The following is a 26,830-nucleotide window of genomic DNA, read 5'->3' as shown; positions in this document are numbered from 1 at the left end:
CTCTGTGGCCTTGCAACTAATCTTCTAAAAGAAAATTAGCACCAGTAAAGGTCATTTGTATCTTTTCTGTTTGACTGCTATCGGATTTACAATCTGGCAAAAATAAGAAACATACAGTATAGGCAAGTGTAGGCTTACAGAAACAATAATACCTTGTCAATTTATATTCTGATAAAAACTGAATAAAAATGTCAAAGATATAAATAAAATGTGAATAAAATATCTGAACTCACATTTAAGTTACTATTTAAGCGTCTGAAGAGGCAATAAATGCTGTGATTTATCTGGTGAGACATTTCTGGATGGGATCATTTACTCTTTATCTATGATTGTTGGATTGTTCAACTCTTGATACCCCGAGGCTAAAAACGCTGATATTAAAAGAGCATTCATCCTCTGCTCTTGTAGTGAATGAATCCATTGTTCCCTTTTTGTGCCAGGAATTGATACTTGATACTGCTCGTCCAGATATTACAAAGGGACAAAATGCACTCAGCGTATCCAATAGAGGAGAAGAACTTGATTACTTGGTCTTTTGAAAGTTTCAGCAGAGTCATTTTACATGAGGAATTCTAACGCATCCATTAAATAATACAATTCTAGACATAACTGCAAAGTGAAGGGAATTTGTGCATATTCAGAAGAGTCATCAGTGACAAGTGCACAGAAAAAATAGCCAGAGAAGTTACAGTGCTGAGGATGGAGGTGACTTTTTTACTTTATATTCTCAGAATGAAGTAATTCCAAATGGGCAGCTGTATATGGGAGATCAGAAGATTTGAAAGTTTCTTATGAATGTTGCTTTTTCTCCTGTTGACTTAGAGCTGCATCTTATTTCAGAGAGCCACTGCTTGTTTTTAATTGCAAGCTATTAAAACTGTAAATGAGCTTTAACAATCTCCTCCTCATCACAAGAAATTAACTGTTTAAAAAAAAACATGACTTCCTCTGATTCAGAAAAGAAAGATGCAAGCGTACTGAGCAGTCTGAGATCGTCCGGGAATTGGTGACAGGATTTTTTTATTGCCAACAGGTAAACCTTGAGTTTTTTTATTCACAGAATCAAAATGGATGTCCATGAATGAACGAGGTTTAGCAACAGAAACATCCGACTGCAGCAGCTTAGTGGGTTTGGTCTGTAATACGATTTACCTCCTACCTCTCCCAAAAAGGATCTGACTCTTATCAGCCTTCTGCACACCGATACACACAAAGATGGATGGATGACACGGGATAAAAACGTTTTCCTTTCTATGCACACAATCTTAAGGAGCTGAATTTACATGAGCGCTTTTCATCAGGCTTCTCTCTCTGGTTTAGTTTCCAATAAATAATGGTGGGCACTGAAACTACAGGTGGGAACACAACCTTAATCTCGGCTGTATGTCTGGAATCAGATTAGTATTTTGAAGCTGAAGAATAATCGAATCGCTACCGTGCATGGAAACCAACGATCCAAACAAAACATACACGGTAGACATTAGAAAAAGGAAAAGTTTCATTGGTTAACTTCGTAAACACAGATCAGGGGGCGGTAGGAAGCAAGGAGACGACGCGTGCTGCATGAGAGAGTGTGTGTGAATGGGCTGAGAGCTGGAGGTGTAAGACTTTCCTTGGTAAGATGGGGAGCAAATGGAAAAATAGAGTAGAATGAAATAAAGATGGAGGTGTGGATGAGCAGAAGGCGAGGCGGCAGTGAGAAGAGAAATCCTTGGGAGGCCTGAGAGAAGCAGATGCTGCAGACTCTGCTGCAGTGGTCTGAATCATTCATTCTCCTTTAGCTTTCATGGCGATCTCGGTAAACATCAGCCCTGCGCCGTGTCAGAGGAGTTGTTTTCTCCAACAGTACGTGAATGCTGCTGAGAGATGATGGATGGTAAAGGAAAACACTCCATGCCTGTTCTGTCCTTGTCTCCTCCTGTTTCTTTTAACCCTTTATCTCTCTCTCTCACACACACACACCTGATAACAGAGGGTCATGAAAGTTTTAGAAGCTCAGCGTTAAGTGCTCAACACTCAGTCATAGTTGACCGTTTCCTGTCCAGTGTTTACACAGCAGTTGAAAACAACAGGGGGAGACATCCAAATTGATGCAATATGCATTAGGTCCTATTTATATTTAATCTCGGGAAATGGTAATAAAAGCTGCACGCACGTTGAGGACGCTACACGCTACTGTTCCCACACAGCTGCAGGCTACAACACGAGGAGATCACAATGACTCTGGTCGCTTTATTTGCTTTGTGCGTTTATCTAAAACTGCTTTCGGACTATCTCAAAGTCCACACCACTGGCGATAAAGCAAAAGCAATTTCTTCCCTTGTGTTTTCTGCCAGAATTTCTCTGTGCTTGAAAACAAAATAGGCAATTTGTCATTGACTTCCACGTTGACCCATTTGGGCGTTATCTTATCTGGCGTCCTTATCGGCATCATCAATGTAACAGTTTTCAAAATCCATTACAAATGACCCGTACAGAAGTTACTGCAGCTGCTTTCTGACCTCTCACCGTCAGGGTCTGATCAAGTTTAGGTACAGAAGCAATTTTGCTAAAGGAAAATTAACCAACACGTCCAACCAGTGGTCTTTCATGAAGTTTCAAACTATTTACCCTCATCCACCTTAACCCCATCAAATGTCACAATAATTCTGCATTTTGTCGCAAAGAGCTCGTAAACCAAAAACTTTTTTGTATTCGACCAATGATTGATGTTACTTAGTTTACACATTTGAGTTAAAGTTTTCCTCAACAATGGAGCCTCCTGGATAATGTCATGATAACATATGTCTATGTTGTGGTCTTTTGCGAAACATATCTCAACTTCAAGTGCGACACATCTTCTTCTTCCTGTTTGTGACGAAAGCAATAATAAGCCTCAGCTACTGTTAATATGAAAAAAACAAGTCACAAGGTACAAATTGGAACATAGAAATTTAACAATGACCAACGAATGAATCCAGAATTTGAACGCAACAGAGTTTTTCAACGTTTTTTACGTTTATGTAATTGGGTGTTTCTTTGCAAAATGCTTCTAGGGAGTAATAAAACACACACAGGTTTGTACGATAGACTGTAAACAAAGACGGATGACGTGACAGATCCCAATCTAACTAATAATAATCTACTAGTGTAAAATCATTCTGTTTGCCCCCTGGTGGCTGGCTGCAGTATACATCCCAAACCCAGCCTCCTCCAAGTTTATGGATGTCACTAAAAAGTCAAGGGTAGATAATTTTTTCTCAAAGATGGTTTCAGTAATTTTAAGTCGTTCTTATAACGTCAAGTTTGAATTTGATATACAACGATGGTGAAACAACATGATTGACAGCTGAGACTGACTCGTGATTGTTTGCGGCTCCACATCACGATCACTACTGCGAAGGATCTGGGTCCAAATGATGTAGAAAGCAAAAAATGTGTCAGCACCCGTATTCTGGATAAATCATTTTTTATTCTAAAATAATTATTTTTTACCTCCAGAACCTGTACGGCCACAGCAACCACTGTATTCAACATGATCAGAGATTATACATCCACAGCTCAGACCAGCAAGGATCCCTTAAGCTCCCAGAGAGGACATGTGTCATAGTCCTCATCACACACACATGTACACACACATGTACACACACCATCCTGTCATCATGCCTGAGAGAACAGCGCACAGAGGATTCATCCATAACATGTATCATTCAGATGCTTCGCTGGTGGCTACATCCAACACATGATTCATTCTGCAGCAGGGGGCATTGTTTCACCCTCGATACGATTAAAACGTGAAACACACATTTGCACATCAGCAAAATAAAAGCTCAGCTCGGCTCCATGAGTATTGAATTCACGTCTGCTGTCGGAGACTTGCAGGAGGCCTCACACATAACTATAAGTCACCAGCCTGTTCACCATCTACCAGCGGGTGTTACAGTTATATGCCTTTAGATTAACAGCGTTTCTGTGAATATTGAGATTTAACACCCACTAAGTGTGTTTTAACATCCAATAGAGGCACTGAAATCATTATTTTAATCCCAGTCTAATGCCCAGTTGCACATTTTGGTGATTAACCTTTCTGGTGAAGATCAAAGTTTCTAGGTACATAACGAAACCATAAAACGAAATTAAATGGAAAAGTAATTTCCTCAGAGCTTTTTTAGTGGATTTATTATTCATTGTAAAACAAACATATAAGGATAATAATCATTTGTTTTAAGCAGTTATCACATTTTCATCCATGTGTCTGGTGTTAGCACCTGGTGGAACGGCACCTTCTGCACAGGATCGTTTCCACCAATTTAATAAAGTTAATAAATAATGAGGAACACTAACAGTCTCTCGGGACATGGTGAAAAACAAATGCACAAAAGGCTGAAATGTGAGTCAAATGAAAACCTTTAAACTTTCCAGAATTTGAAATCACAGCTGTGACACCCTGAATAATTCATGACCTGCTCATGACTCAGGCCGAAAAAGACTCTGTGGTTTTTTCGCTAAGCGTTTCCTGCTTGCACATTTTGCTGAGCTGTGAGATGTTGATGTTGAGGAAATATCTACCAGAGAGGAAACCAATGTGAAATATTCTTACCTAAAATAAATGAAAAATCACCCGAGCTTGACGTCCATTTCTGTAGCATTAATTTAAATTTCATCAGGAAGTACTTCTGTAGAAAGTCGTCACAGGTGATTACACACACATATATACACACACACACACACACACACACACACACAGACACACACACACATATGATTTAGTTGCAAATCATGATGTTACTGTACTTAGGTCATGCCGATATATGCCTGCGACCAATCGTGTAACCTGGATAAACATCAGTGTTAGATCAAATTTCAAATTTCAGTCACAGTGATATCAAGATCTTACTTCTTTGATCCATGTCCCATCCAATAACGTGGAGGATTCCGGGTTTATGACTTACACTAGGGCCAGCCACCAGGGGGCAACCAGGATGATCAGGCTTCACGTTAGGGAGCTGTTATATCATCCAGCTCTTCATACAGTCAGTAGTTTATAGTGAAATGTATGAATACATGTTTTTTCCCTCTCTGAAATGACCCTATGAATAATTTGTTGTAAACAGAACTTAGAGAACCTCTGCCCCTCCTTCACTGAAGCACTTGATGAATTGTGGCACAAAGGCTCCTTCACTCTGCTCGTCCACACTCTGGAGAACTGAGGCCGTTAAAGTGAGTGGGAGTTTATTCGGCCTCTTCACTGACTCTTACTCCACAGTCTCTGACTTTTATTGGGGAGGGGGAGGCGAGGTCACACCGCAGCCATCTCTGACTCGCTCTGAATAACACCGACGCTCATGATCATGACACGCCTGCATTTTCAAACACATATTAGTGTAATATGTCAAGCCCACGCATGAGCAGACAAATACACCGCGTTAAGGAGCTTTGCCGTGTCTGCACTCACACACTAAAAGCTTTACCCAACATGCTTTGCCCTTCATGAGGTAATAAAAACAGTCTTGGCCTGTAGAAGAAGGGGATTAAAAATGATAAATGATGATTATATCACATAAGATTCTACAGGACCCACTGAGGCGGCCTTGAAACAACAACAGATAAACCACTGATAAAATTGTTGCTGGAAGTTAAAATCTCCACTACATGGTCATTCTATCGATTATGTAACCTCGGTTTCTTCACTGACTGGTTCATGGTCAGTAAGTATAACACAGCACGGTGTCCACAGCATCCACTAAGGCTGCATGTTTCACCTTCACGGTTAAATAAGAAAACAGGGATGCCGCCATAGTTGGGCCGTAAAAAACAGAACGATCAAGATGTTACCATGACGACCCTGCGTATAATTATTTTGTAATATAGCTAATGTGAACAGAGGGAACTGTATAACTTTCTTACTTTCATGCAGAGCTGATAAACCTTTTTATTCTGCGGTTACACCTCCAACAAACGTGTCTACTGACCATTTGCGGTTCGGCCAAACCAAGGTTTACGTGGTCTTCCTGTAGATTTAAATCACCGTGCTATCCATCATGGACGCCGCCCTCCTCCTGCGACCTCAACCCATTCGTTGCCCGCCTCGTCCAAGCAGCTTATTACGACCCACGGCTACAGTTTATTGTTCGACCTCTAGCAGCCGTAGTTATTATGACAGAGGCCAAGGAAGAAAGGTGAACACGGAGCGACAAAGTCCATGTGAGGAGGGGGTTGGAGGGATGGATCCACTAAACACAGGATTTTCTTTTTATGAAAATGAATTCCTTTTTGGAAGTCTTCTGAAACTCAAAATTACTTTTTTTTTTAATTAAAGAAGCTCTGATTCACATCTCCAATCTGACTTCATTGTCTAGAGGGCAGGTTTGCCAACTCCTGACTGAACCAAGGTTTTGATAATTTGATAATCAACCTCAGAGATCACACTCTTCTTTATCACAACTTCACATGTGATGCATTCATGAATGTTTTCATACCTGCACATATCAGCAAACATAAATGTCAATTTCTATTTGTCAGTGAAAGGCTTTTATTGGCCTATTCTATTCTATTTAATATTTTATATACTTTTATACAGACAAACCCTGACTGAGATATTTCATATTTCAATAACCTTTAGGGGAAAGCCCTGTTTTCTTGCCACCTGCCTCGTTTATTCTTATTATATTTATTTTTAAAGACTATACAATAAAGGGTTACACTTGCATTAATGTTATAGTAGTAAAGTAAAGCAATTTTAAAATCTGACTTAAATAACTTTTGACAAATATCAAAATCATAAATGTACATTTAATTTCAATCCAAACAAATAGATTCTGTTTTTAAAGAGGAGCCAGAATAAAGTAAATAAATCCCATCGATATAATCAGGTTGAGGTTTTTAAATCTCCTCATGTCTGTCAGTGATTGGCTGAATTATAAAAATAAACTGTAACTGTATTCCATTAACTACCTTTATAACCATATATGGTCAGGAAGAGTCGGAACATCCAGTCGCAGCAGAGAAACCCGCAGGAGTGGACTTTTTTTTTTTTTTATTGTGTTCAGGAGCATATGGCGCGAGTGGGAGGTCCCACGGGAACCGGTTCCACTTCACACCACAAAAAACCTTCCTCAGAGGAGAAGAATCAGATCTCAGTCAGACTTTAGACATGTTTCTGTCACAGTCTGAGGATGAATTAGAGGAGCTCGGTTCGGATTCAGACTCTGGGAGCAGCACTTGCAGCCCGGAGGAGGAAGAGGAGGAGGAGGAGGAGGAAGGCTTCACTCCTGGAGGGGTGAGCAGAGGATCAGAACAGTGAGTACAGTGCAGAGCTGGAATCAGTCCAAAATACCTGAGACCTCTTCTGTTGTGTTGCGTCAACGTTCCACAGGAATACGCACAGTGAACACTGAGCCAGGCCCTAAACGTCTGTGTCACTCGTTGTTATTGCAGAGAACGAACTGATGAGATAAGACATGAACGCAACACTCCACTAAACAATAAACGCACCGGTGTGTTTGCAGGCTGCAGGATAATCTGCGTAACTGTTGCGCGTTTTCACTCTGCGCGTTATTTGCGGCAGATGTTCACGTGCACTTGCTCCTTTGTCCTCGCCGCAGAGACATGCACGTGCACACGGGGAAGCTCGTGATGACCGGGAGAACGCTCCGCTTCCGATCGGATAACAAACTTCACTTTTTTTTTTACGCACACGCACATTAAACGACATCAAGCTCGTGCGCGTTAAGGGCGCATCCACATCACGGTCCAACGTCGAACTTCTGACCGGCTGCCCGGCTCCTGTGAGAACAAAGCCTCGTCTGTGTGTTGGTTAATCATTGGAAAATTATTCAGTGGATCACAACACACTGATGATCCAGGACAGGGGCGGCTCCAGGGATTTCAGTGAGGGGCCAGGGGGCCAGGGTGAGGGGGGGTATGAGGGTGGCAGGGAAACCCACATTGTTGTGGCTGCGTATAAAGTGCACAAATACTACTATTACTGCATGTTGTGATTTATTGTATCTTGACTAATAATGACATGTATATGAATATGAAAACTTTTTTTTAATTAGTTAATTTAACACTTGAATAATTAAAAAAAGATTAAAAATGTACAATGAATAATATATAATTAAACATATGAATGTAATATAATGAAAACATATAATAAAAAATAAAGCACACAAATTGCTTTATTCAATGTTAAACCTTTAATTTTACTGGTGAAGAATGATTTAGGAAAAGCTACTCATTAATTTACCACCTACTAATTTGTTTATTTTAATTTAATTTTTTTCCAGGGATGACTTCACTGATGAGGACAGTTCAGATGCAGAGTGGAATAACACGCCCACAAAGAGAAGAGCTTCTGGAAAGCGTTGCCGCTCCATCTCTGTTTCTCCAGCAGCGTCGCACCTCAAGTCCCCATTCAAAAACTGTGAGCATCGACCCTGCAAAAAGAAGTTCCATGATGCAACTAAAGGCGCCTCCTCCCCTCGAACTCGTGGGACATTCTCCTCTCCACGCCGAAAGAGTGACAGCGGGAAGAAACAAACAGCAAGACGGCTTGTGGTTGAGGAAGAAGATGATGATGGAGACCGGTGGCGGAACGTCAGTGAGGAAGATGTCGAGCCTCCTCAACCCCGGTTCAGACCTGAGAGGGACGTAGGGCCGCAGCTGAACAGAACTGCAAATTACACGCCGCTTGAACTCTTCCAGCTGTTCTTCTCCACGACTGTAATCAGCACATTGGTAAGAAACACCAATGCCTATGGCAAGAAGAAATATCAAGGCCACAGGGAAAACTGGGTCCAGGTCACAGCAGCAGACATGTACTCCTTCATCAGCCTTGTCCTCTACATGGGTATCGTCCCACTAAAAACTCTGAAAGAGTTCTGGAGAGGGTCTCAGCTGTTCAGCCTGCCGTTCCCTGCCTCCGTCATGCCCTGCAGACGCTTCCTAGCCATTTCCCGCAGCCTACACATGAATGATCCTGCCGTCGAAGCAGCAAATGACAAAAAGAAAGGGACACCAGCTTATGACAGACTATGCAAAATAAAGCCCCTCTATCAGCAGATCTTGGAGGCCTGCTACACTTTCTTTCACCCTCACCAGCACATCTCCATAGATGAACGTATGGTGGCGAGTAAAGCCAGGATTGGGCTCAAGCAGTATATTAGAAACAAGCCTACTAAATGGGGCTTTAAGCTTTTTGTTTTAGCCGACTCGGCGTGTGGCTACACCCTTAACTTTTTCGTGTACGGAGGGAAAGAGGGTGAACCCACAGGGAAGGGGCTAAGCTATGATGCTGTCATGAGACTGCTGAAAATACCCTTTCTAGGCAAAGGATATAAGCTCTATGTGGACAACTATTACACCAGTCCAACACTATTCCTTGACCTCCTTCAGAGGAAAATCTGGGCGTGTGGCACTGTGCGTTCCAATGTCGCTGGTTACCCCAAAATGAAAAAGAATGACATGGACAAGAAAACAAAAAAGGGAACTATCCGGTGGATCAGAAACGGGAAGCTGTTGTTTGTCAAGTGGTTGGACGCCCGCGAGGTAACAATGTGCTCCACTATGCACAAAGCCTACAGCGACGACACGGCAAAACGCAGAGTGAAAAACACAGACGGACAGTGGACAGTGAAGCAGGTGCCTATTCCAGGTTCCATCAAAGATTACAACCGGCACATGGGTGGTGTCGACTTGTCGGATGCGCTCATCGGATATTACAAAGTCCTCCACAAGACCCAGAAATGGTACAAAACTCTGTTTTATCATTTTGTGGACATAGCCACTGTGAACTCTTTCATCCTCCATAAAGAAATGTGCAAACTACAGAACCGGCCTATAATTACACAGAAAACCTTCAGGGAACAACTGATTTTGTCGCTGGCTGAGATTGGGTCCAGTCCACGCCGGTCGGCTCCTCAAAACTTTATGTTGCCTGCTTCTCCACTCAAAGTCCCACCGACCTCCCAAACAACCCCGTCCTCAGTGGCCTCTGCCCCCGATGTGCCGTCAGCCTACACATCTGCAGGAACCCCTAGATCTCGATCTAAAGCGCCACCTCCTTCTCTGTCCGTCGACGTGCCCCCCACAGCAGCTTCTGGTGCTTCAGGTTTAGGGCACCTACCATCTTACTTTGTGGAACAAATGAGCAACGTGGCCCCCAGAAATCGGGCCACCGCCGGCAGACGGGCATGTGTGGTCTGCAAGAGAAAGTCCCCGGTCTATTGCAGCACCTGCCAAAAAACACTTTGTTTTACTACTTCGAGGAACTGCTACAGTGAGTGGCACAGATGCAACAACATCTGTATGTGAGAGCTAGACAGTGTAAAGGTGATGGTGGCAGCAAACGTATTTATAAAGCATCTTCAATCAATCAGTTGGTATTACATAAACATGTGCCTTCGGCCACCACTAGTGCACAAGTGTTTGGTTTCCTTGCCAACTTCTCCTGTATGCCCATGATGTACCATGATTAAGCTCGTACAACTATACCCCCAAGACGTCTGAAATGTCCAGGGACAAAAGATAAAGAAGATATTGATGTGATATTGAGGCTTCTCTTCTCTATCTCTTTAATACCCTTTCAAATACCTTTAAGTGTCTTATCTCGACAATGTTACTCCCCTTGTTGCAGGGGCCTCCTGATCTGTGAAGGCTTTAGTTAGCTGGTCTTTAACTAACCCGGCGTTAGACGGACACGTGACCCAAGAGACAGTGATTAAAAGCGGACGACGTATTCTTATGGAGAAGGTGCCATGGAATTGAATTTAAAATCGTATCTCACATCTACTAGGACTGATTTCAATGCTTTAATATATGTTTAAATCAAATAAGGGTGATGGTCCGGTAGAGACGCACTCAACAGTGTCTGGAAGACTGCTGTGAAACCAGAAGCCTCATTTCATCTGCTTTTATTTGAAAAAACTGGAGATTGACAGTTGATTTTATATTTACATGTGCATTAGTTTCACCATTATGACCTTTTCCTCCATTTTATATTTCGAATATAATGTTTACATAAAACATAAGAGTTACTGCTTATTCAGATGTTTGTTTCACCATCCAGGTTTTTGGGTTGTGTGGTTGGCACAGAGATGTGTTTTGACTATTTGGCATCACAGCTAATCTTTGACATTTCCACCTACCTCAGCAGGCGAGGATGAAGCCAACTTGGTTTCTGGCTGCATTTAACATGCTCAGCTAGATTTGGTTTCGTGGGCTCGACTTCCAGGGACCACAATAATATGACTCAAGCTGAGGATGCAGCAGCACAGATTGCAGAAAGTAATTAAAAATTAGTATAAGGTGTTTTTTTATTTTTTTTTTATTAACCAGTATTTGGATTCCTGAAATCTAAATGTTTACACTCACTTACTTCATAAAACAGTAAACACACTTGATTGATTACAGTTCACGTGATGGACTCTACCTCCACAGATTTCAATCTGTATGATCCTCTTCTACTGATATCACAGGAACTACACTGGAAACACATTACATTTCTTTGTGCATATTTAAGAGAGTCTCTGTTTATAGAAATACAATAATATAACTTGATGTGTTGCATATCATTAAACATCTATAGTTATATGTTTGCTCACGAGTGAAGATTGTTTTAAGCATACACATTATATTCCTTTTATTATTATATTTTGATACGTATTGATATTATGATCACATATCTCAGAAAGCAGTTCGATGTTTTAGCACATTTTCAATGTTATGGTATTGGACTAACTGCATCACCTCTCTGACTCTGGAGCTCAGATATGGATTTGTGTTCTTGTGCGTGTTCTGTAAAAACAATGCATTTTTAAAAGGGGTCTGTACAGATGTTTTTATTTTGCGGTGCATTGGAAGAGCCTCAGTTATTTTGTTAAACTTTTTTTAATCTTATACGGTGCAGATTGTGTTGTTTTGGATAATTTTGTAAAAAATAAAACTTTGTTAAGTCAAGAGAGTCAAAGATTATTTAGTATTTACAGGAAACACTTGGGATCAAGTCATCGTCACCTCGGAGAAGACGTTCCGGTCGCATGATTCACTGAAGCTAAATATGTAAAATAATGATGTGGCACATTTGAAGTGTCACAAAACAAAACATTTTTCATTATCGTTATTATAGTGATTCATCATCATTTGGGACCTTTGGAAACTTTTCTGAGAGATTTTTGACACTGAAATACCTCAGAGCAACTAACGTCTGTCAAATTTAAACTTTTACACAGATATTGAATATTTTAATAATTTCTGCATCATTATTATTTAAATCACAACTTTGATAAACACACCTGGTGTCTCTGTCAGGTCGATCTCTGTGTGCTCATCCATTCAGGTGATAGATATTCAGAGGTATGAAGGTCTTCATGTCAAACGCTTCTGATGTGAATTTTACAGATGCAACAGCTGAAATATTTAGAGGTAAACAGCAGCAAGGTTAAATACAGGTTAATAATCCACACTTCACAGCAAGAGATTATATGTAACCTGAGTTTAGTTTTAATAGTAACAAGGTTAAGGGTCATGGGACCTGTGGCTCAGGGGGTAAAGCGGATCATCCAATAATTGAGAGGTTGGTGGTTTGGCCAAAAACAATCCCTCAGTCTACCAGTGTGAATGGGGAAGTGTCCTTGAGCAACCCTGGTGTGTGTGTGTGTGTGTGTGTGTGTGTGTGTGTGTGTAAAGCAGTCACTAAGAAAAGTGCTTTGTAATTGTGCACCGTGAAACAAGGAGGTGGGACTGTGCTGATACGGGGCTGCATGAGTGCAGGAGGTGCAGGGGAGCTGACATTTATAGATGACGATATGATTGCACGTTTGCATAACCCTCAAATACTGAATGACAAGCTGACTTCTAGTCTCAAGACGTTTGACAGGGGAGATTTTACAACATGACAGAGTGAAAATCTCTGAGTGAAATCTATGACCCGGCCAAGTCAATCCTCCGGCTTTAATCCAACAGAGCACCTGTGGAGATTTTAAAGCAACTAAACCGCTCAGATGAAGAGTAACAGAGAAGAACTCAGCTTTGTTGTAAACTGTAAAAACAAACTGCTGTAGCTTTAGAATGTACTATGCATGTAAAAGTTGCTCACGGATGAAATAACGTGTCCATGTTTCCTTAAATTACAGAACGGCTAAACATAGAGACTCGGAGAAAAGAGGGTGGACGACAGATGAGGTAACTAGAAGCAGGGAAGATGCAGACGTAAACTAAAGGCTGAGTGAACCCTAATCTGATCCAACTCCGGCTGAATGGAAGCCGCATCCGAACACACACATTATCATCCAGGTGAAGCTGCGGCGCTGTTCTGCCTGTGATTAATAGCCTGATAGCTCCCTTCACAGCTGATTTGCAGACAGAGCAGCCTCTCAGGTGGGGCGGTGTGATGTGAGCCTCCCCTCTGTGATTATATATCCTGTGTCTGCAGATAAGGGACTGTTTAACCTCCTGCCAATCACAAGCACAGACGTTATTTGGTTTTCCTCTGAACGTGAAATTGGGAGCAATTCTGCAGGCGCTGCACTGAATCTCATATCTCAGTCCATAAAGCTGTGGCTCCATAGACAAACTTTTGTTTCTATTTCAAAGGATATTAATAGTTTTTAGTGATGGAGAGCGAGGCCTGGCTCCGACAAAGTTTAATGACCGACAAAGTGTTTTAGTGTTAATATCACATTGCTTATTTCATCTTTTTTACTGCTTACTTTTACATCCTATATGCCGTGCAGTTAATGGTTCAAAGGGTTTGAATTCTTCCTTTTCTTATATTGCATGCTGGGCAAAGACAACTATGTCAATCCAAACCATTCAAAGAAAGATTTTACCAGTTCAGTCATTATGTGGGGATCAGTGTTGACATTATTATTCATTGTGAAACTGTAGTAGGTCAGAGACGTCAGCTGAGTGGGCGGCTCCATTTGTGGCCCAGGATGCATTTGCATTCACGCAGCAAAAATATTGTGACCACGTGTCCCAGAGTGATCTGATCTCAGGATGCATTGAGACTTGAACTTAGCACTGACCGCTTGCTATTGGACGGATGTTGCTCCCGGGCCCGAACAGGGTCGTAGATTAAGTCACATACAGCGTGAAAGAAAAGAGAAACTGGGTTTGGGGGCGTTTTGCAAAGCAGCTTGCAGAGGAGGCTGAAAGAGTAGGTGCACTAAAGCAGCTAAAATCCACTGATGCGATCTTGTGTTTTATGGTGTTTGTGGCCTGCCTGAACTAACGCAGGTTCAATTTGACTGCATATGAATTACTTAGACCTCATGATGATGATTGTGCCTCATTAAAATAAAGGGTTTCCACGGGCACCTCACCGGAAGAAGAAGGTCTTCAAATTCAGCTGAGAGTATATTAGTGCATTTTAGGGGAGAAGGAAGTTTGACACCCGGGTTCCTCTGGGAAAAGAGCTGAGGCAAACGTCCCTAAAGGTTCCTACATTTCTGGAAAAGTTCCCGGGTTCAAAAGAGTCGCAGTGATAAAGTATTGACCTTTTGGAACCCGGCACTTTGTCCAGAGGGGGCGGATGTAAACCTCGTGTCACTGTGACCTCGAACAGATACAGAAAATAGAGATAAAAACTACTTTTAAAATTAAACTATTTACAATCTTGCAGTAAAGTAGATTATCAGCTTTGAGTGGTGACATTTTCCATCAAGAGAAACGAGTGACACAAACCACTCAATACATTATTAGATGCGTCACCCTGATCACTGACCCAGAGCGCGGCCAATCAGACGGACAGCATCTGCCCCAACAATACCATGTGCCCTGTCATTACGGTGCCGGTGCCGGAGTGTCAACACCCTGCTGCTGCTCTCTGACAGGCCTCATCACATCATTACACACTGTTACTGTTCTTAATGAAGTCAACAGCTCCCCTCCACTCTGCTGTGTGACTCATTAAATGATCTAACATGTGAATAACCCAGGGCTCAATTATCAAGTCGCTCAGCTGTCCCGCTCACCACCTCCTCCTCAAAAGCCCAACGCTGACTCTCAGTCACATCTCGGGCTTGTTCTGCTGCTGTGCATGTTGAGGAGGTCCTGGCTGAGGTTAAAGCAATTTATCTCTGAACCAATATTGGCTTTCTATTAGATATTCAGACAAGCTGCCCGCTGCCAGCGTGATTGACGTTCTCCAGGGTATAAACTAATTATTTTTTATGGGTTGTTATAACATGAAAACTCTGACGTTTGAAGATAATGAGTAAAGAGATGCTGCCACACGTCAGTGAAACTGGATTGATGAGCAACACTTTTTGCATTGTGTATTTTATCGGGTAGGCAAGATGGAGATGTCAAGAGGAGTGAGCTGCCATTCATTTTCTGAAATGAATATATAACTGGTGGAGTCTGCGTTGTGATTTACTTGATGGAACGGCCGCACCATGAACGTCGTTGCAGGCAATTTCTGTTTATCCAGACAAAACGAGCCCAAGAACTTAATTCGCCATTCAATTCGGTTTGTATACGGAGCCACCACAAACATGTCAGCATATTACACAAACTACAGACGTAATAGACCGACTAACATACAGAAATTTGTGGAGGATATAAAACGACACGTCCACATTAGCATTTTCCACCTGAAATAGAGAATGTTTCCTCTTTCTTGATCTATAGAACTTTGATGACAGTCACTGCTTCAGTTGTCAGAATCAGCTCCAGCAGGTTGAACTGTAGATCAATTAAAAAAACAGAGTTTATCTCCAATATTCAGCTTTTAAAATCAGGAAACTTTCAAATATGAAGAATTCTCAACAGAGTTTGGTGGATTCTTCTGGTTCAGGAAGCCGGGGATCATGGGTAATATCTAGCGTTCTGTGGATTTCCCTTGCCCTGCAGGATAACCACAACATGTAGCTGCAGGGGGCGCTGCTGCTCACAGTTACACAGCGTGGATTTAAAGCACAACAGCGAGCTAGCTTGTTTGCTTCGTGCATTGCCTATTGAATGTACATGAAATAAATAATGAATCATTTTACAATGTCGATGAAACAATACAGGAATGTTTAACACGGGTGCACGTGTTACGGGTGTGTACAGTTGTTGTGTGTACATCATCTATCAGAGGACTTACATGCTTGTCATAAGGGAGTTCATCTCCCTTCACTGCAGGATGTTCATCACCTGAAGGTCACCCAAAATCCACCATCTGCTCTTTATTAACACTCAACCTTTCAAGTCAGCCATCTGCCAGCCAAAGAAATGAACGTCTGAAGCCTTTCTGCAGGAAGCGTGTAGATAAACACGAGACACCGGCCTGTGCTTCTTCACTTGTGACGACCTTCGACTGACAACATTCACACACCAAGCTCAACAGCTGCGATTACATCCTCCACTTCTCTCTTTACACCATGTTCTGTCATTCTGGATTTATTGCCTAAACAAGCTAAAGGCTGAATGAAGAGTGCGTTCATTAATTAGTCCCATGGCAGTAAATATGAAAAGTGTCGGTGGGAGGATTTCATGATGATGACATTTATCACCAGACAAGCAGAAGATGCATGAACACAGGTGGAAAACATGAAGTAGTTCCATGATTAGAATCTCAAAGTTATCTGCCAAATTAAGACTGTCTCTACCTGCAAACTGTTACAACAGGATCTGTAAAGAGGGAGGTCATGTTTACATAAGTCATTAAGTCATTAGACCGAATAAATAGAATGTATTAACAGCATCTGATTAACTTAACCTGGAAAAGGTCATACTCTGAATAAGTTATAACCGAATCAAGATATGTGGAGTATTCTGACCTTAGTCACTTTATAAGTACACACACACACACACACACACACACACACACACACACACACACGGAGAGCTGTGCATTGGCCAACAGATGCTCCTGAGCTCTCACTTTTAACCCGACAGTGTAATTCCAGTTAAACACCTCAAACATCCAACTCCGTCATCTTTCTTTTGATCTACCAAACGGCAGATGATAATCTCCACTTCCCTTAACCTGCGTCTTCTTCTGGGCTCCGTTAGGGCGCCACATTTATGCCACGTAACGAGGGAAACCAAGATTTCTGTGAATTTTAAATGATAACAGAGTTTCATGCAGAGCTTTGATCGTGTACACACTGAATAAATCGACCAAGTCTTCCCTCACTGTGCTGACAGAACTGAACCGAAGCACCCGGGCTAAGATACACTCCTCAAAGCCACAGTTGACATGCTCTGGGCGAAAAGGTGCAGAGAGCTGAAGCCCTTTGTACTTTTAGCATCTGTATCATAGCTGCGAGCGCTCTGCAGATATATTCGGGGGAAGCAGTAGATGGGGCACCCGCTGGTGATGCAAGACTTTTTAAAAACTCCTTTGAAGTGTGGCACAATTAGGTTCGAAGTTGAAGTATTTTTAAATTCTTGCACTCGGTGCTGTTGATGCCAAAACACACCAGGCCTGTAGAGCTGGAAACTTAAGCCGTACCTGTAGAATTTCAACAATGAGAATGCGACAAGAGGATGAGAATATGGAGCAGTTACAACAGGCAGGCTCACAAACACAAACACACGCTGCTGATAGATGAGCACACGGAAAACAAAAGATCCAGATAAGCAGGAGACACAAAGAGAGACGGATGTTTGTCTTGGACCATTTAGTTTTGTTTCTCCGGCATCTTATTCAGCTCAGAAAGGTTGGTCAAAACAATACAGAGATGATCTTAACGGTGGGTGACTAATAAATCAAAAGACACCTGAACATCGAGGTTAAACTGGACTTAATGTGGTTAAATAGGTTATTCAGGGAGTTTTCACACCTGAAAGTCTGAACCAAGCTTCAGGTCTTTGTTATATTTTTTAAATTTGATCTGCTTAGTTTCGGTCTCACATTGTAATTGAGGCAGCGCTCTAAATAATTTTCTATGACGCATCCTGTCGCCATCACCTTCGTGGGCCGTGTCGTCCTATACTTGACTTTGATTGGTCTGTAGATGGGCGTGCGTCTGACGATTGTCAATTCTTCTATTGTCCTACCCAGACTAAACCAGGTAGGTATGAAAGCATCCAAAGTTCTAGTGTCCAATGAAAAAACATGGATTACACGTCATGAAACTAACAACAGCAACACTTAGCAACCAGTATACATCATTAAACTGCGACAATATAAATGCATAAACACTCACGGACAGTAAAAAGCCCTTTGGACAACAGCTGGGATATAGAGGCAGGATGTCTTATTAATTGCTGCTAGGGCTGCTTCCCTCGGAAAGGGCACTGTTGTTTCTTTGGTATTTTTAGAACACTAAATTCCTACTAATAGTTTAATCTGCTTTAAACTGAAATAAAAACTTCAAATTCAATTGAAAACCAATGCAAAAGTGTCTCAATGCTGCTTTTACTCTCATGACTGCAGGATTCTGGCTTCATAAAAATCTCTCCACATTGAAAAAGGTCCTGACAAATCATTTCATCAGAATCCCAGCTGCAGACACTGTGATTTTAAGAATGCATTTTTCATTAGAGCTGAAAGAGAAATTCTTACGGAGGGTATATTATTCTTGATTGCCTCAGACCCCCCCCCCCCCCCCCCCCCCCCCCCCCCCCCCCCCCCCCCCCTCCAGGCAATCCCCCCCCCCAAAAAATAAACAGCGGTAGCTCCAGTAAAAACCCAGATGACAACAAACTGTAAACTCAAAGTGAAGCTTCAAAACAGTCTGGTCACAGATCGATGGACGGAACAACAATGTTCTTAATATGTAGTGAAGTAACAGTTAAGATCAACTGACCTTCACTCCTGTGCATGAATTTACAGACGTGAGGTGAGCGTAGCATCTTCATAAAGCCACAGCTCATCTTAGCTGCACTGGAGCATTAAATTAGGATTGTGACAGACGAGACAAAAGGCTGCTGTTGGGTTTAATTGCCAGCGGTTAAATATGGTGTGAGAACGTGAGGCGGCCCGGCGGAGCGTTCGGATCGTAAAGCACTCGGAGCTCTCGCGCTTTGTGGAGCGGAGCAGAAAATCACTACTCCAAGGGAAAATCCTTGACACGCACTCTTGATGGCGAAAAATCAATCCCCGAACAAAGCTAAACTTCAGGATGAATTCAGAGTCTCGGCATAGAAACTATCTCATTTCATCAAACGGGGGACAACTGAGCCAAAAATATCCATCCATCACTTGATATACAGCATGCTACTGTTTCTATCAGCCCATGCATTCACTCTGGACCGGACTAGATACTAATCTTATCTTTCAAAAGGCCCTGTCACGTCAGTAACTTGGAACGAGAGAGTCATTTGGCTCGATGACACTCAGTCATCTGAGTTTTTGTCTTATTCACTGCTCTGGATGTGTGTGTCTGAAAGGCCAAGGACAACGCCTGAGCTAAACAGAGAAGACTGATGGACTCATAGTCATAAATGTGTCATTACCACCCAGTGGAATACGATCATTAGTCCCTGTGCTGTAATTAACAGATTGGGGATGACTGAGGGGAAGACCGAGGAGGAGCGTCTGTCCGTATCTAAACTTGACCGCGGCTGAATCTTCACCTTCCGGCCAAAACACACAGGAAAAGACCTCAAGTGATGGTTCAGCGTCTTAAAATCCACTGCACACGAATCACACGTTAAACGACACAGCTCGGCAGCTCAGGAAATGTATCAGACAATCAAGTAGTTTGTGTTTTTAGTGGCAATCTGTCACATAAACTGAATCAATTGAAGTGTTATTGCAAAGTTTATTTAACGGACACTTGCTCCTGAATATTTGCTGTTTATCACCAGAACATGAAGGTATAGCTGTTGATTTTGTCTTTCACAACAAAATCATCTCCAGAGCATTCAGACGAGAGGTGGCTTCACCGAAAACTCTTCAATCTTCTTGTCTTTCCAAGTTTACGTCTTCGTCTGCAGCTTCTACGTGCACAGCTCCTTATTTTCAGCCTGAGGTTTGTAATCTTTGTGTTCAATCCCAGAAACGTCATCGACACGCCCACTCGCTTGCGCTGAATTCTCAGATTCATTCGGACATTCTCTGCAGCTTCAACTAGGGGCTGTTAGGAAAACGTCCAGAGAATGTCCGGAGACTCAGACTAACAGCCCCTCTGGAAAAGTTTAGGGGATTATCCAGAAGTCAGTGCATGTCTGAAAGCAGCTTATTTGCCTGATGTGCAACAGAGCTGAAAACTAGAGATATAAGGATGTGCAAAGTGAGTTTAGACGAAGTGAGTCTGCAAGAGCCCTGTGTATCTTGCTTTCAACTGATGTATATAGATTTAGTCTTCTTGAAACTTAGCTCCCCTGATAAAAGCTTAAAGTGTTGATATGACTGTTGCTGTAATTAACAAAGACTGTTTATCAAAAGAAAAAGAAAATAGAAAGAAAGAGTAAAACCTGATTTTGTTCTCCCTCGTCTCAAAGCTGAGTAATTATCTCTTATTGGCAATCTGATATCACAATGAAGCTAATATGCAAACAGGGAAAAGTAAATTGCCCCAAAAACACGTATCCCTGTTAATGAAATAAAGCCGGCCTGGAGGTAATCTGCAGTCACTCCCATTAGGCTACTTAGAGCGAATCATTTTTTCAGGCCTGCACGGGATTTTTCAGGCTCAATTCCAGTTGAAATGTGAAGACTTTAGCCCGTGGACCATGCAGAGCGGCACGCCAGCGAGCCCTCTGGCTCGAGGATTACCAGCCCAATCCCCTGCAGCTCAGAAACGGTGAGGAAATTGAACGGGAATAAGCAGGGATAAATAACCGTATGAGGAATGAGGCGAGGGGAAGGAGCGCTGCCAAGGACGGCGTTGGCAGTGTCGGAACACGTGCAGTCGGTGTAGCGCAGATGGCAAAGATGGATGCCACCCAGAAGAGAGTTTGAGAAGTGGGACAGGGAGGGACGGAGGGACGCAGCGGCGGTATATAAACACACACAGTATATAATTCATTACATTGACCTTTAACCGGCGTGCTCACCCACTGTGACTCCAGCAGACCTCTGCCAGCGTTACACAGCAGGTGGAGTCAGTCCACCCGCAGCTCACAGACAGAACCTCTCCTCACAAACTCAGATTTCCAGAACCATGGACAGAACTTGGCGAGCAGCGCTGATCTCTGTCCAACACACACTTTCATCATCTCTGACTGAGCAGAGAAAAGAGGCTTTTTATTGTTATTTTTACCCCAGCCTGTCTTTTTTTACTCGTCTGTTAGCAGGCACAATGGTTTTCTGAAGCCTTTACTTAAAAGATAAATCTATTTTATCCTAACTAGGATCTTGTTTTTGCAGCTTTTCACCATTGTCTCTTACGATAACATGCACGATGAGTTTAAGTGGAGTTAATGTTGAGATTAAGAGATTTAGCATCTGCTTATCTTCACCTGTCAGCCTCGTCTCATTCCCCACATTTTTATTCCCACCTCGGTGACTCTCTTTCTACATTTAACAACATTTTGATTATCATTTAAACTGTGCCCATTTACCGCACTTTTAAAAACTCAATGAAAATACATTCAAATTCGACATGAGTTTGGCGAAAGGCAGTGATGTCGCTCCTGAGATTCTTCAAGACACTTCATTTAAAGTGACATTGTGTTTTAGTTTTCTAAGAGCACTGAGAGAAAATTTGATTGAAGAAGTTCACCTTGTCGGCAGAATGTACGGAGTGAAAATCACTGTGAGAAGTGGCAACACTTTGAATTCCAGCCAAGTTCATTTTGACTTAATGTCAGAGGATGGAACTTCAGAATGGACAGAAATAACTTAATTATAAAGTAAATTCAGGCCTTCATACTTTTAAAACACGTTGTGCTGCTTCTGGTGTGTCTGCAGACTCTATTCAGTCATCACACACAACAAGGTGATGTAGTGTAGTTGTCAAATAGGTTGTTCAAGTGTTTCAGCAGGAGAAACAGTACAGATTAAGCAATAAGCAATTAACAGGAAATTCCAAACAGGCAGGTTTAGTTAATGAAAGTAATGACAATACTGATTAAAGGTCCAGTGTGTGTAAGATTAAGGTGAAAGGGATCTATTGTCAGAAAATACTTGTTTTTCTTTATATTTACATCTGGAGTGGGTCCTCTCCATGTTTTTTACAGTAGCCCAGACCTTTTGAGTTTTTATGACGACTGAAGTCTAGCACAGGTTCTCTTTCATGTTTGGAAGGGAAGGGTGAGATAAGTGGTGTTCAGCTGCAACATGAAACTTCACCACTAGAGGTCACCGAATTCTACACGCTGCACCTTTAAAATGAAAGAATTGTGTATCAGTACTTTCAGGACACTTTCCTCACTTTAACACTCCTGTGATAACGCTGATAAACCACAATAGTCTTGGTTCGTACGCTTTCATCTCTGTTCCTTCTCTGTCATCACACCTTTGCTCTCACGCGGTGGAGACAGACTTCCCACCGAGAGCCTGACTGATTTGCAGACCAACAAACACGGCCAATTACTCTTTAATGCCACTGAGTGAGAGCCAATTCAGCCAGCGGCTTGGGCCACTACCATGAGAGAACAGACGCACACCACTGCTCCCATCATTGCGGACGGAGTAAGGACAAATGAGGATTACCTAGACTGCTCCCGATCAATAAGGGACTTTCTTTTGCGTTAGGTCTCTCAGCGCACATCACTTACACCCTCATCAGTGCTGCATTGAAAACCTTAATGGCAACGACTCGACACAGAGGTGCTCTGCCATGCAGAATAAGTGAAGCCTTCTCGACATATCGCAGGTGTGTATTTCCATGTGTCTGCGGCTCCTGGTGTTGTTATGTGTGACCAGACTCAGCGGGGAAAAGTAAGCAGAGGCTGTCAGTTTTAGCAGATTAGCTGTAGCATGAGGCAGGTGGTGCACTCCGGGTGGAGACATGTCGTGTTTTCCTGTGCTTATCTGAAAACCCAGGACAGCTACACACACCGCCTCACACATGCACACACAAGCGTATTTGCAGTCGTACACACACCTTCATCTCTTCTGTGGGAGCTCTGCAGGCAGGCGCTGCCCTTGATGAGCTCATTTCCAACCTCTGTGGATGGGATTCCTGCAGGTTTGCACACACACACACACACACAGATCTGTCTGTGTGAAACCGCAGCTTCCAGCCGCCGTGTTTGTCTGTCCTTGCACCCAGAGGCCTAATACCGAGTTTATTTGCTACCATACAATAACAGCAACTGTCTGTCTCAGCAACACTGGGACACAAGATGGTTAAAATCCTGCAGAAATTACTTCCTGAATCCTAAACCGTCAGTCCCAGGTGTTTGGAAAATGGGTACGACTATAGTAGCTGTGACAACTCATGACTTGAGGACGCACTAAATAGGAAATGCTTAGTGAAACAGCCACCAGAGCCTCCAGGAGAGCGTTCAGAGGGAGGAACAACCAAAACAACGACATTTAAGGGTTCAGTTCGCCTAAATTGCAAAGACATTTTCAGGCTCCTCTTGAAACGCGTAGCCATGTAGAAAGTTGATTTATTAATTTATTTTTTGTGCCAAGGTTTTTAGATGTTTGCCTGAGACCATGCCAATACAAAGGAGGTGAGCAGAATTTAAATTGTGTTGCTCACAGCATTTAAAATGAGACCTTGCAATCAACAGTTTTCACTTGAACTCCTTCTTACTGAGGAAATGAAAACAGTGACGGCAGCAGTGTCTTGAAATATGTTCCTGTTAAACTTTAAAAGTATAATCAAAGTCCAGGAGAGAGTAAATTTACCTCAATTCCACCGTGATGGAGGCACGGAAATGTTGTGTGAGTCAACAGGTTTGAAAGTGCATTTTAAAGAAGTCATCAAATATGAATTTTACAGTGATGAAATCTATATCTATATATGTTTCTTGTGTTGATTTCTTATATTTATAATCATCTTATCCAAGAAAAGAAATCTAACCTAGTACAATTTGTAAAGGTTGTTAAACATGTTCCATGGTAACTGGTTCTGGTTTTTCTTAAACAGTTTTCAGACATGAACTCCAGAAAATGTGCCCTAAATACAAAATGTCCCCTTTTGCCTTTCGGGACCACCCAAGTTGATAAAAGTGACAAGACATTAATCACGGCCACTAAAAACCCACAGTAGCACTATGGATTTTATGTAAAACAATCCACAGACACAGGCTGATGTGTCTGAATCAGCTGGAGGCTCAGATGTTTGGCTCTAAAGTGATTTTATCGAGGGTGTTTTCACTTAGTGCAACACAATGTGATGAGCTCACTCTGCAGGATTTAACATGACGTGTCCATTAGTGTCACAAATATTGAGAAGCTAAAAGTGGCTTTTATATTCAAATTTGTCTGGAGGTTGCAGGATTAGTTTTTCTTTTGTTTTGTGCATTTTATTTCTGTGGATACAGGATAAAATAGAGAGAAGTGATCAGTTAATAATTATTTATTTGACATATTGTATTTTAATAGTCAGATATGAAGATGCAAAGGTTGAGCCCCCTTTTTTGTTGGACGTTTGTAGTAAAAGAAGGGGTTGTATATATTTTGTACTTTTGTCTCATTTGGTGTATGGTCGTATGTTTTTGTTATTCGATGTGTGTGGTATATATTGAGAAATTCAAATACATATTATATAAAAAAGATAATGCGTCCATCCAAAGAGTTATTAAAGCAATTTATATTCTCGAGGGAGCCGCAACTTAACTTAAAAATGCAGTGACTGCTTTTTATCAAAACACTTTGATTTTAAATTGCATTTTATTCCACTGAAATTCATTATGATGCATGAAATTGTCTATATGAAACCTTGGATTGCCTCTTGCACCGTCCGGGACGGTAGCAACCTCTCAATCGCAATGTCTGAAGTGTGCTCAAGCATTTCCCATTCCAGTAACATTGATGCTATTAGCCGCAAAGTCACGACACATTATCGGCAAGTGTTAAAAGCTAAAGAGAGAGAGAGAGGGAAGAAGGGTAGACGCTGAAATCTGTTGTGGTGTCAGCGGAGATTGAGTGGAGATCAGGGACATCTTAAAGTGCTTCGCCTGGAGCCTGTTAGCTGAGGGGACACAGCAGAGTCAGTCCCTGAACCCAGGGAGTTTGGCTGCTCCGGAGCTAAATGAAAGTAAGCTGAACAAACAGAAATAGCCCTGTTAGGTTTGATGTGCTGGCCCAGCACTGGGATCTAATCTTATTACACATAGCAGAGAGGAAGAAAAAACTGAACTGTGGGTCGCAGCAAACCGCAGAAGAATGCAGCCCCAGCTGGTAATTGACAGAAATGTGAAGGGGAGAGAGGGAGTTGTGGCACGACTTTTGATTGAATGCATGTTAATTAAGCCAAATTAAACGTTGCTATTGTGCTCCAAACACAGTACGCAGCCGGTGAAGCGGTGAAACAAATCCACCTTTACAAGTAAAACAAGGGCAAGTGAGTGTTTGAGCTCCACATTAGAGCTGCAGAGTTACAGGGCACAACGGGAGCTAATGGGTCCATTAACGTGGGCAGAGTGACCCACGAGGGTTCTTCACAGCAGGAGAATTCTCCACAATAACCTCCTGAGACCACTTCTATGGAAATCAGCTTCAATTCCGCATTTGTGGAAATTTGACTTGAGCATCTCTTCCGAGCGGCTCTCACTTTTCCCTAATGTGCTCACCCATAAACATTTCCATGGACGAGCCGTGCTGATGGGGCCTTTAATTTGAAACATGGAGGAGGAAGGAAGCGTGCAGATGAGGCACTTGAGAGGCTGTAGAGTGGGAGATCATTTGGTTATATTGAGGAAATATGTCCATATAAAGCTGAGAACATATGAAAGAAAGATGTGCACTATCTTGGTGCATTTCGGTTCGGCATTAGACCGACGCTGGGATTTCACCCACCACAGACAAAGGAGAAACCGGAGAGCAGCCCTCTGCGGGGAACGACCAGCCTGTTGGGGGGTGGGTCCCTGCAGCACTCGGGGAGGAAACAGGGAATTATGTTGTTTGCTCTCTGCTGATGCAACTATTTTCAACATCAGCAGGTCCAGCACTTTCTTTGTTTAGAGCATCAGTGTGAGTGGTATTGACCCACAGTGTTTCAACAGTGCAGATCATTTTTAGGATGCAATTAAAAAGCAGTGATCATATCGGAGTCGCAGGCAGCTGAGAGGATACGGCAGCTCTGAGGGGACAAACAAAAAGCTGCTGAGGACAATACGTCCATTTGCACACTGAGTGGGTCAGTTGGTCACTGGTGTGACACTGAGCTGGAACAAGAACACAACCCACAGGATGTTCTCAGTGTTTTTTTTAATCATTTATAATTAGTCCCTTCTTACAGGATTCATCTGATTGTACAAATAATCTTTTCTCCCAAGCTACTGAGAGCTGTGTTACATGGCATCCTAATAGAGAGACCTTGATGCTTATACACTCTAAGTAGTTCAGCCTCAGTGGTCTGTGATGGAATTATACACAGGATTATCTCCAAAATCCTAAACCAGCATTTAAATGTTCCAGTAATGTTCCAGTAATGCAGAAGACTAAACAGCAGCTATGACGCTATACAAACCGAATGCTGTTACAACAACATGAGAGTGAGATCATGCTGCTGTGGTTGTGATTTACTAACTTGTGAATGGTTTTGTCGACGACATTGGATAAGAGACGTAATCTAGTAACAACAATGCTAAAAAATAATGTATACAAAGCAGCAAGTTTAAAAAAAACAGTGGCTGCAAAAAAAATGCACCTTCACCTTGGTTATTTACTTTAAATGATCTTGTTGTTTATGATGCATTATAATAAATATAACTAGAGCAAGACTGATATAGATTTTGTGGGCTGATGCCAAAATAATTCCAATACAGAGATATATGTATCAAAAAATAAATAAATTGGCAAAGTCTTATCAAAAGCTAATAACAGAGAAATGTAAGTGAAGCTTCA

The 26,830-nt window shown here is 42.1% G+C and overlaps 2 protein-coding genes across 2 annotated transcripts in view; one reads left to right on the top strand and one right to left on the bottom strand.

Moving 5' to 3' along the window:
- Positions 1-26,830, bottom strand: part of LOC109637289 (protein kinase C-binding protein NELL1) — a 191,444-nt gene that overhangs the window by 85,807 nt on the left and 78,807 nt on the right. The gene's annotated exons all lie outside the window — the stretch shown is intronic.
- LOC109637290 (piggyBac transposable element-derived protein 4-like) lies at positions 5,512-11,937 on the top strand. Its single transcript, XM_020099543.2, has 2 exons — positions 5,512-7,278; positions 8,268-11,937. Exons 1-2 carry the CDS (start codon positions 7,133-7,135, stop codon positions 10,291-10,293), a joined length of 2,172 nt encoding a protein of 723 aa, XP_019955102.2. The 5' UTR covers positions 5,512-7,132; the 3' UTR covers positions 10,294-11,937.

The sequence above is a fragment of the Paralichthys olivaceus genome, chromosome 1 (assembly GCF_024713975.1).
Source record: "Paralichthys olivaceus isolate ysfri-2021 chromosome 1, ASM2471397v2, whole genome shotgun sequence".
NCBI classification, from domain to species: domain Eukaryota; kingdom Metazoa; phylum Chordata; class Actinopteri; order Pleuronectiformes; family Paralichthyidae; genus Paralichthys; species Paralichthys olivaceus.
Note: the sequence above shows the minus strand (reverse complement) of the source record. Positions and strands in the feature narration are given on the sequence as shown.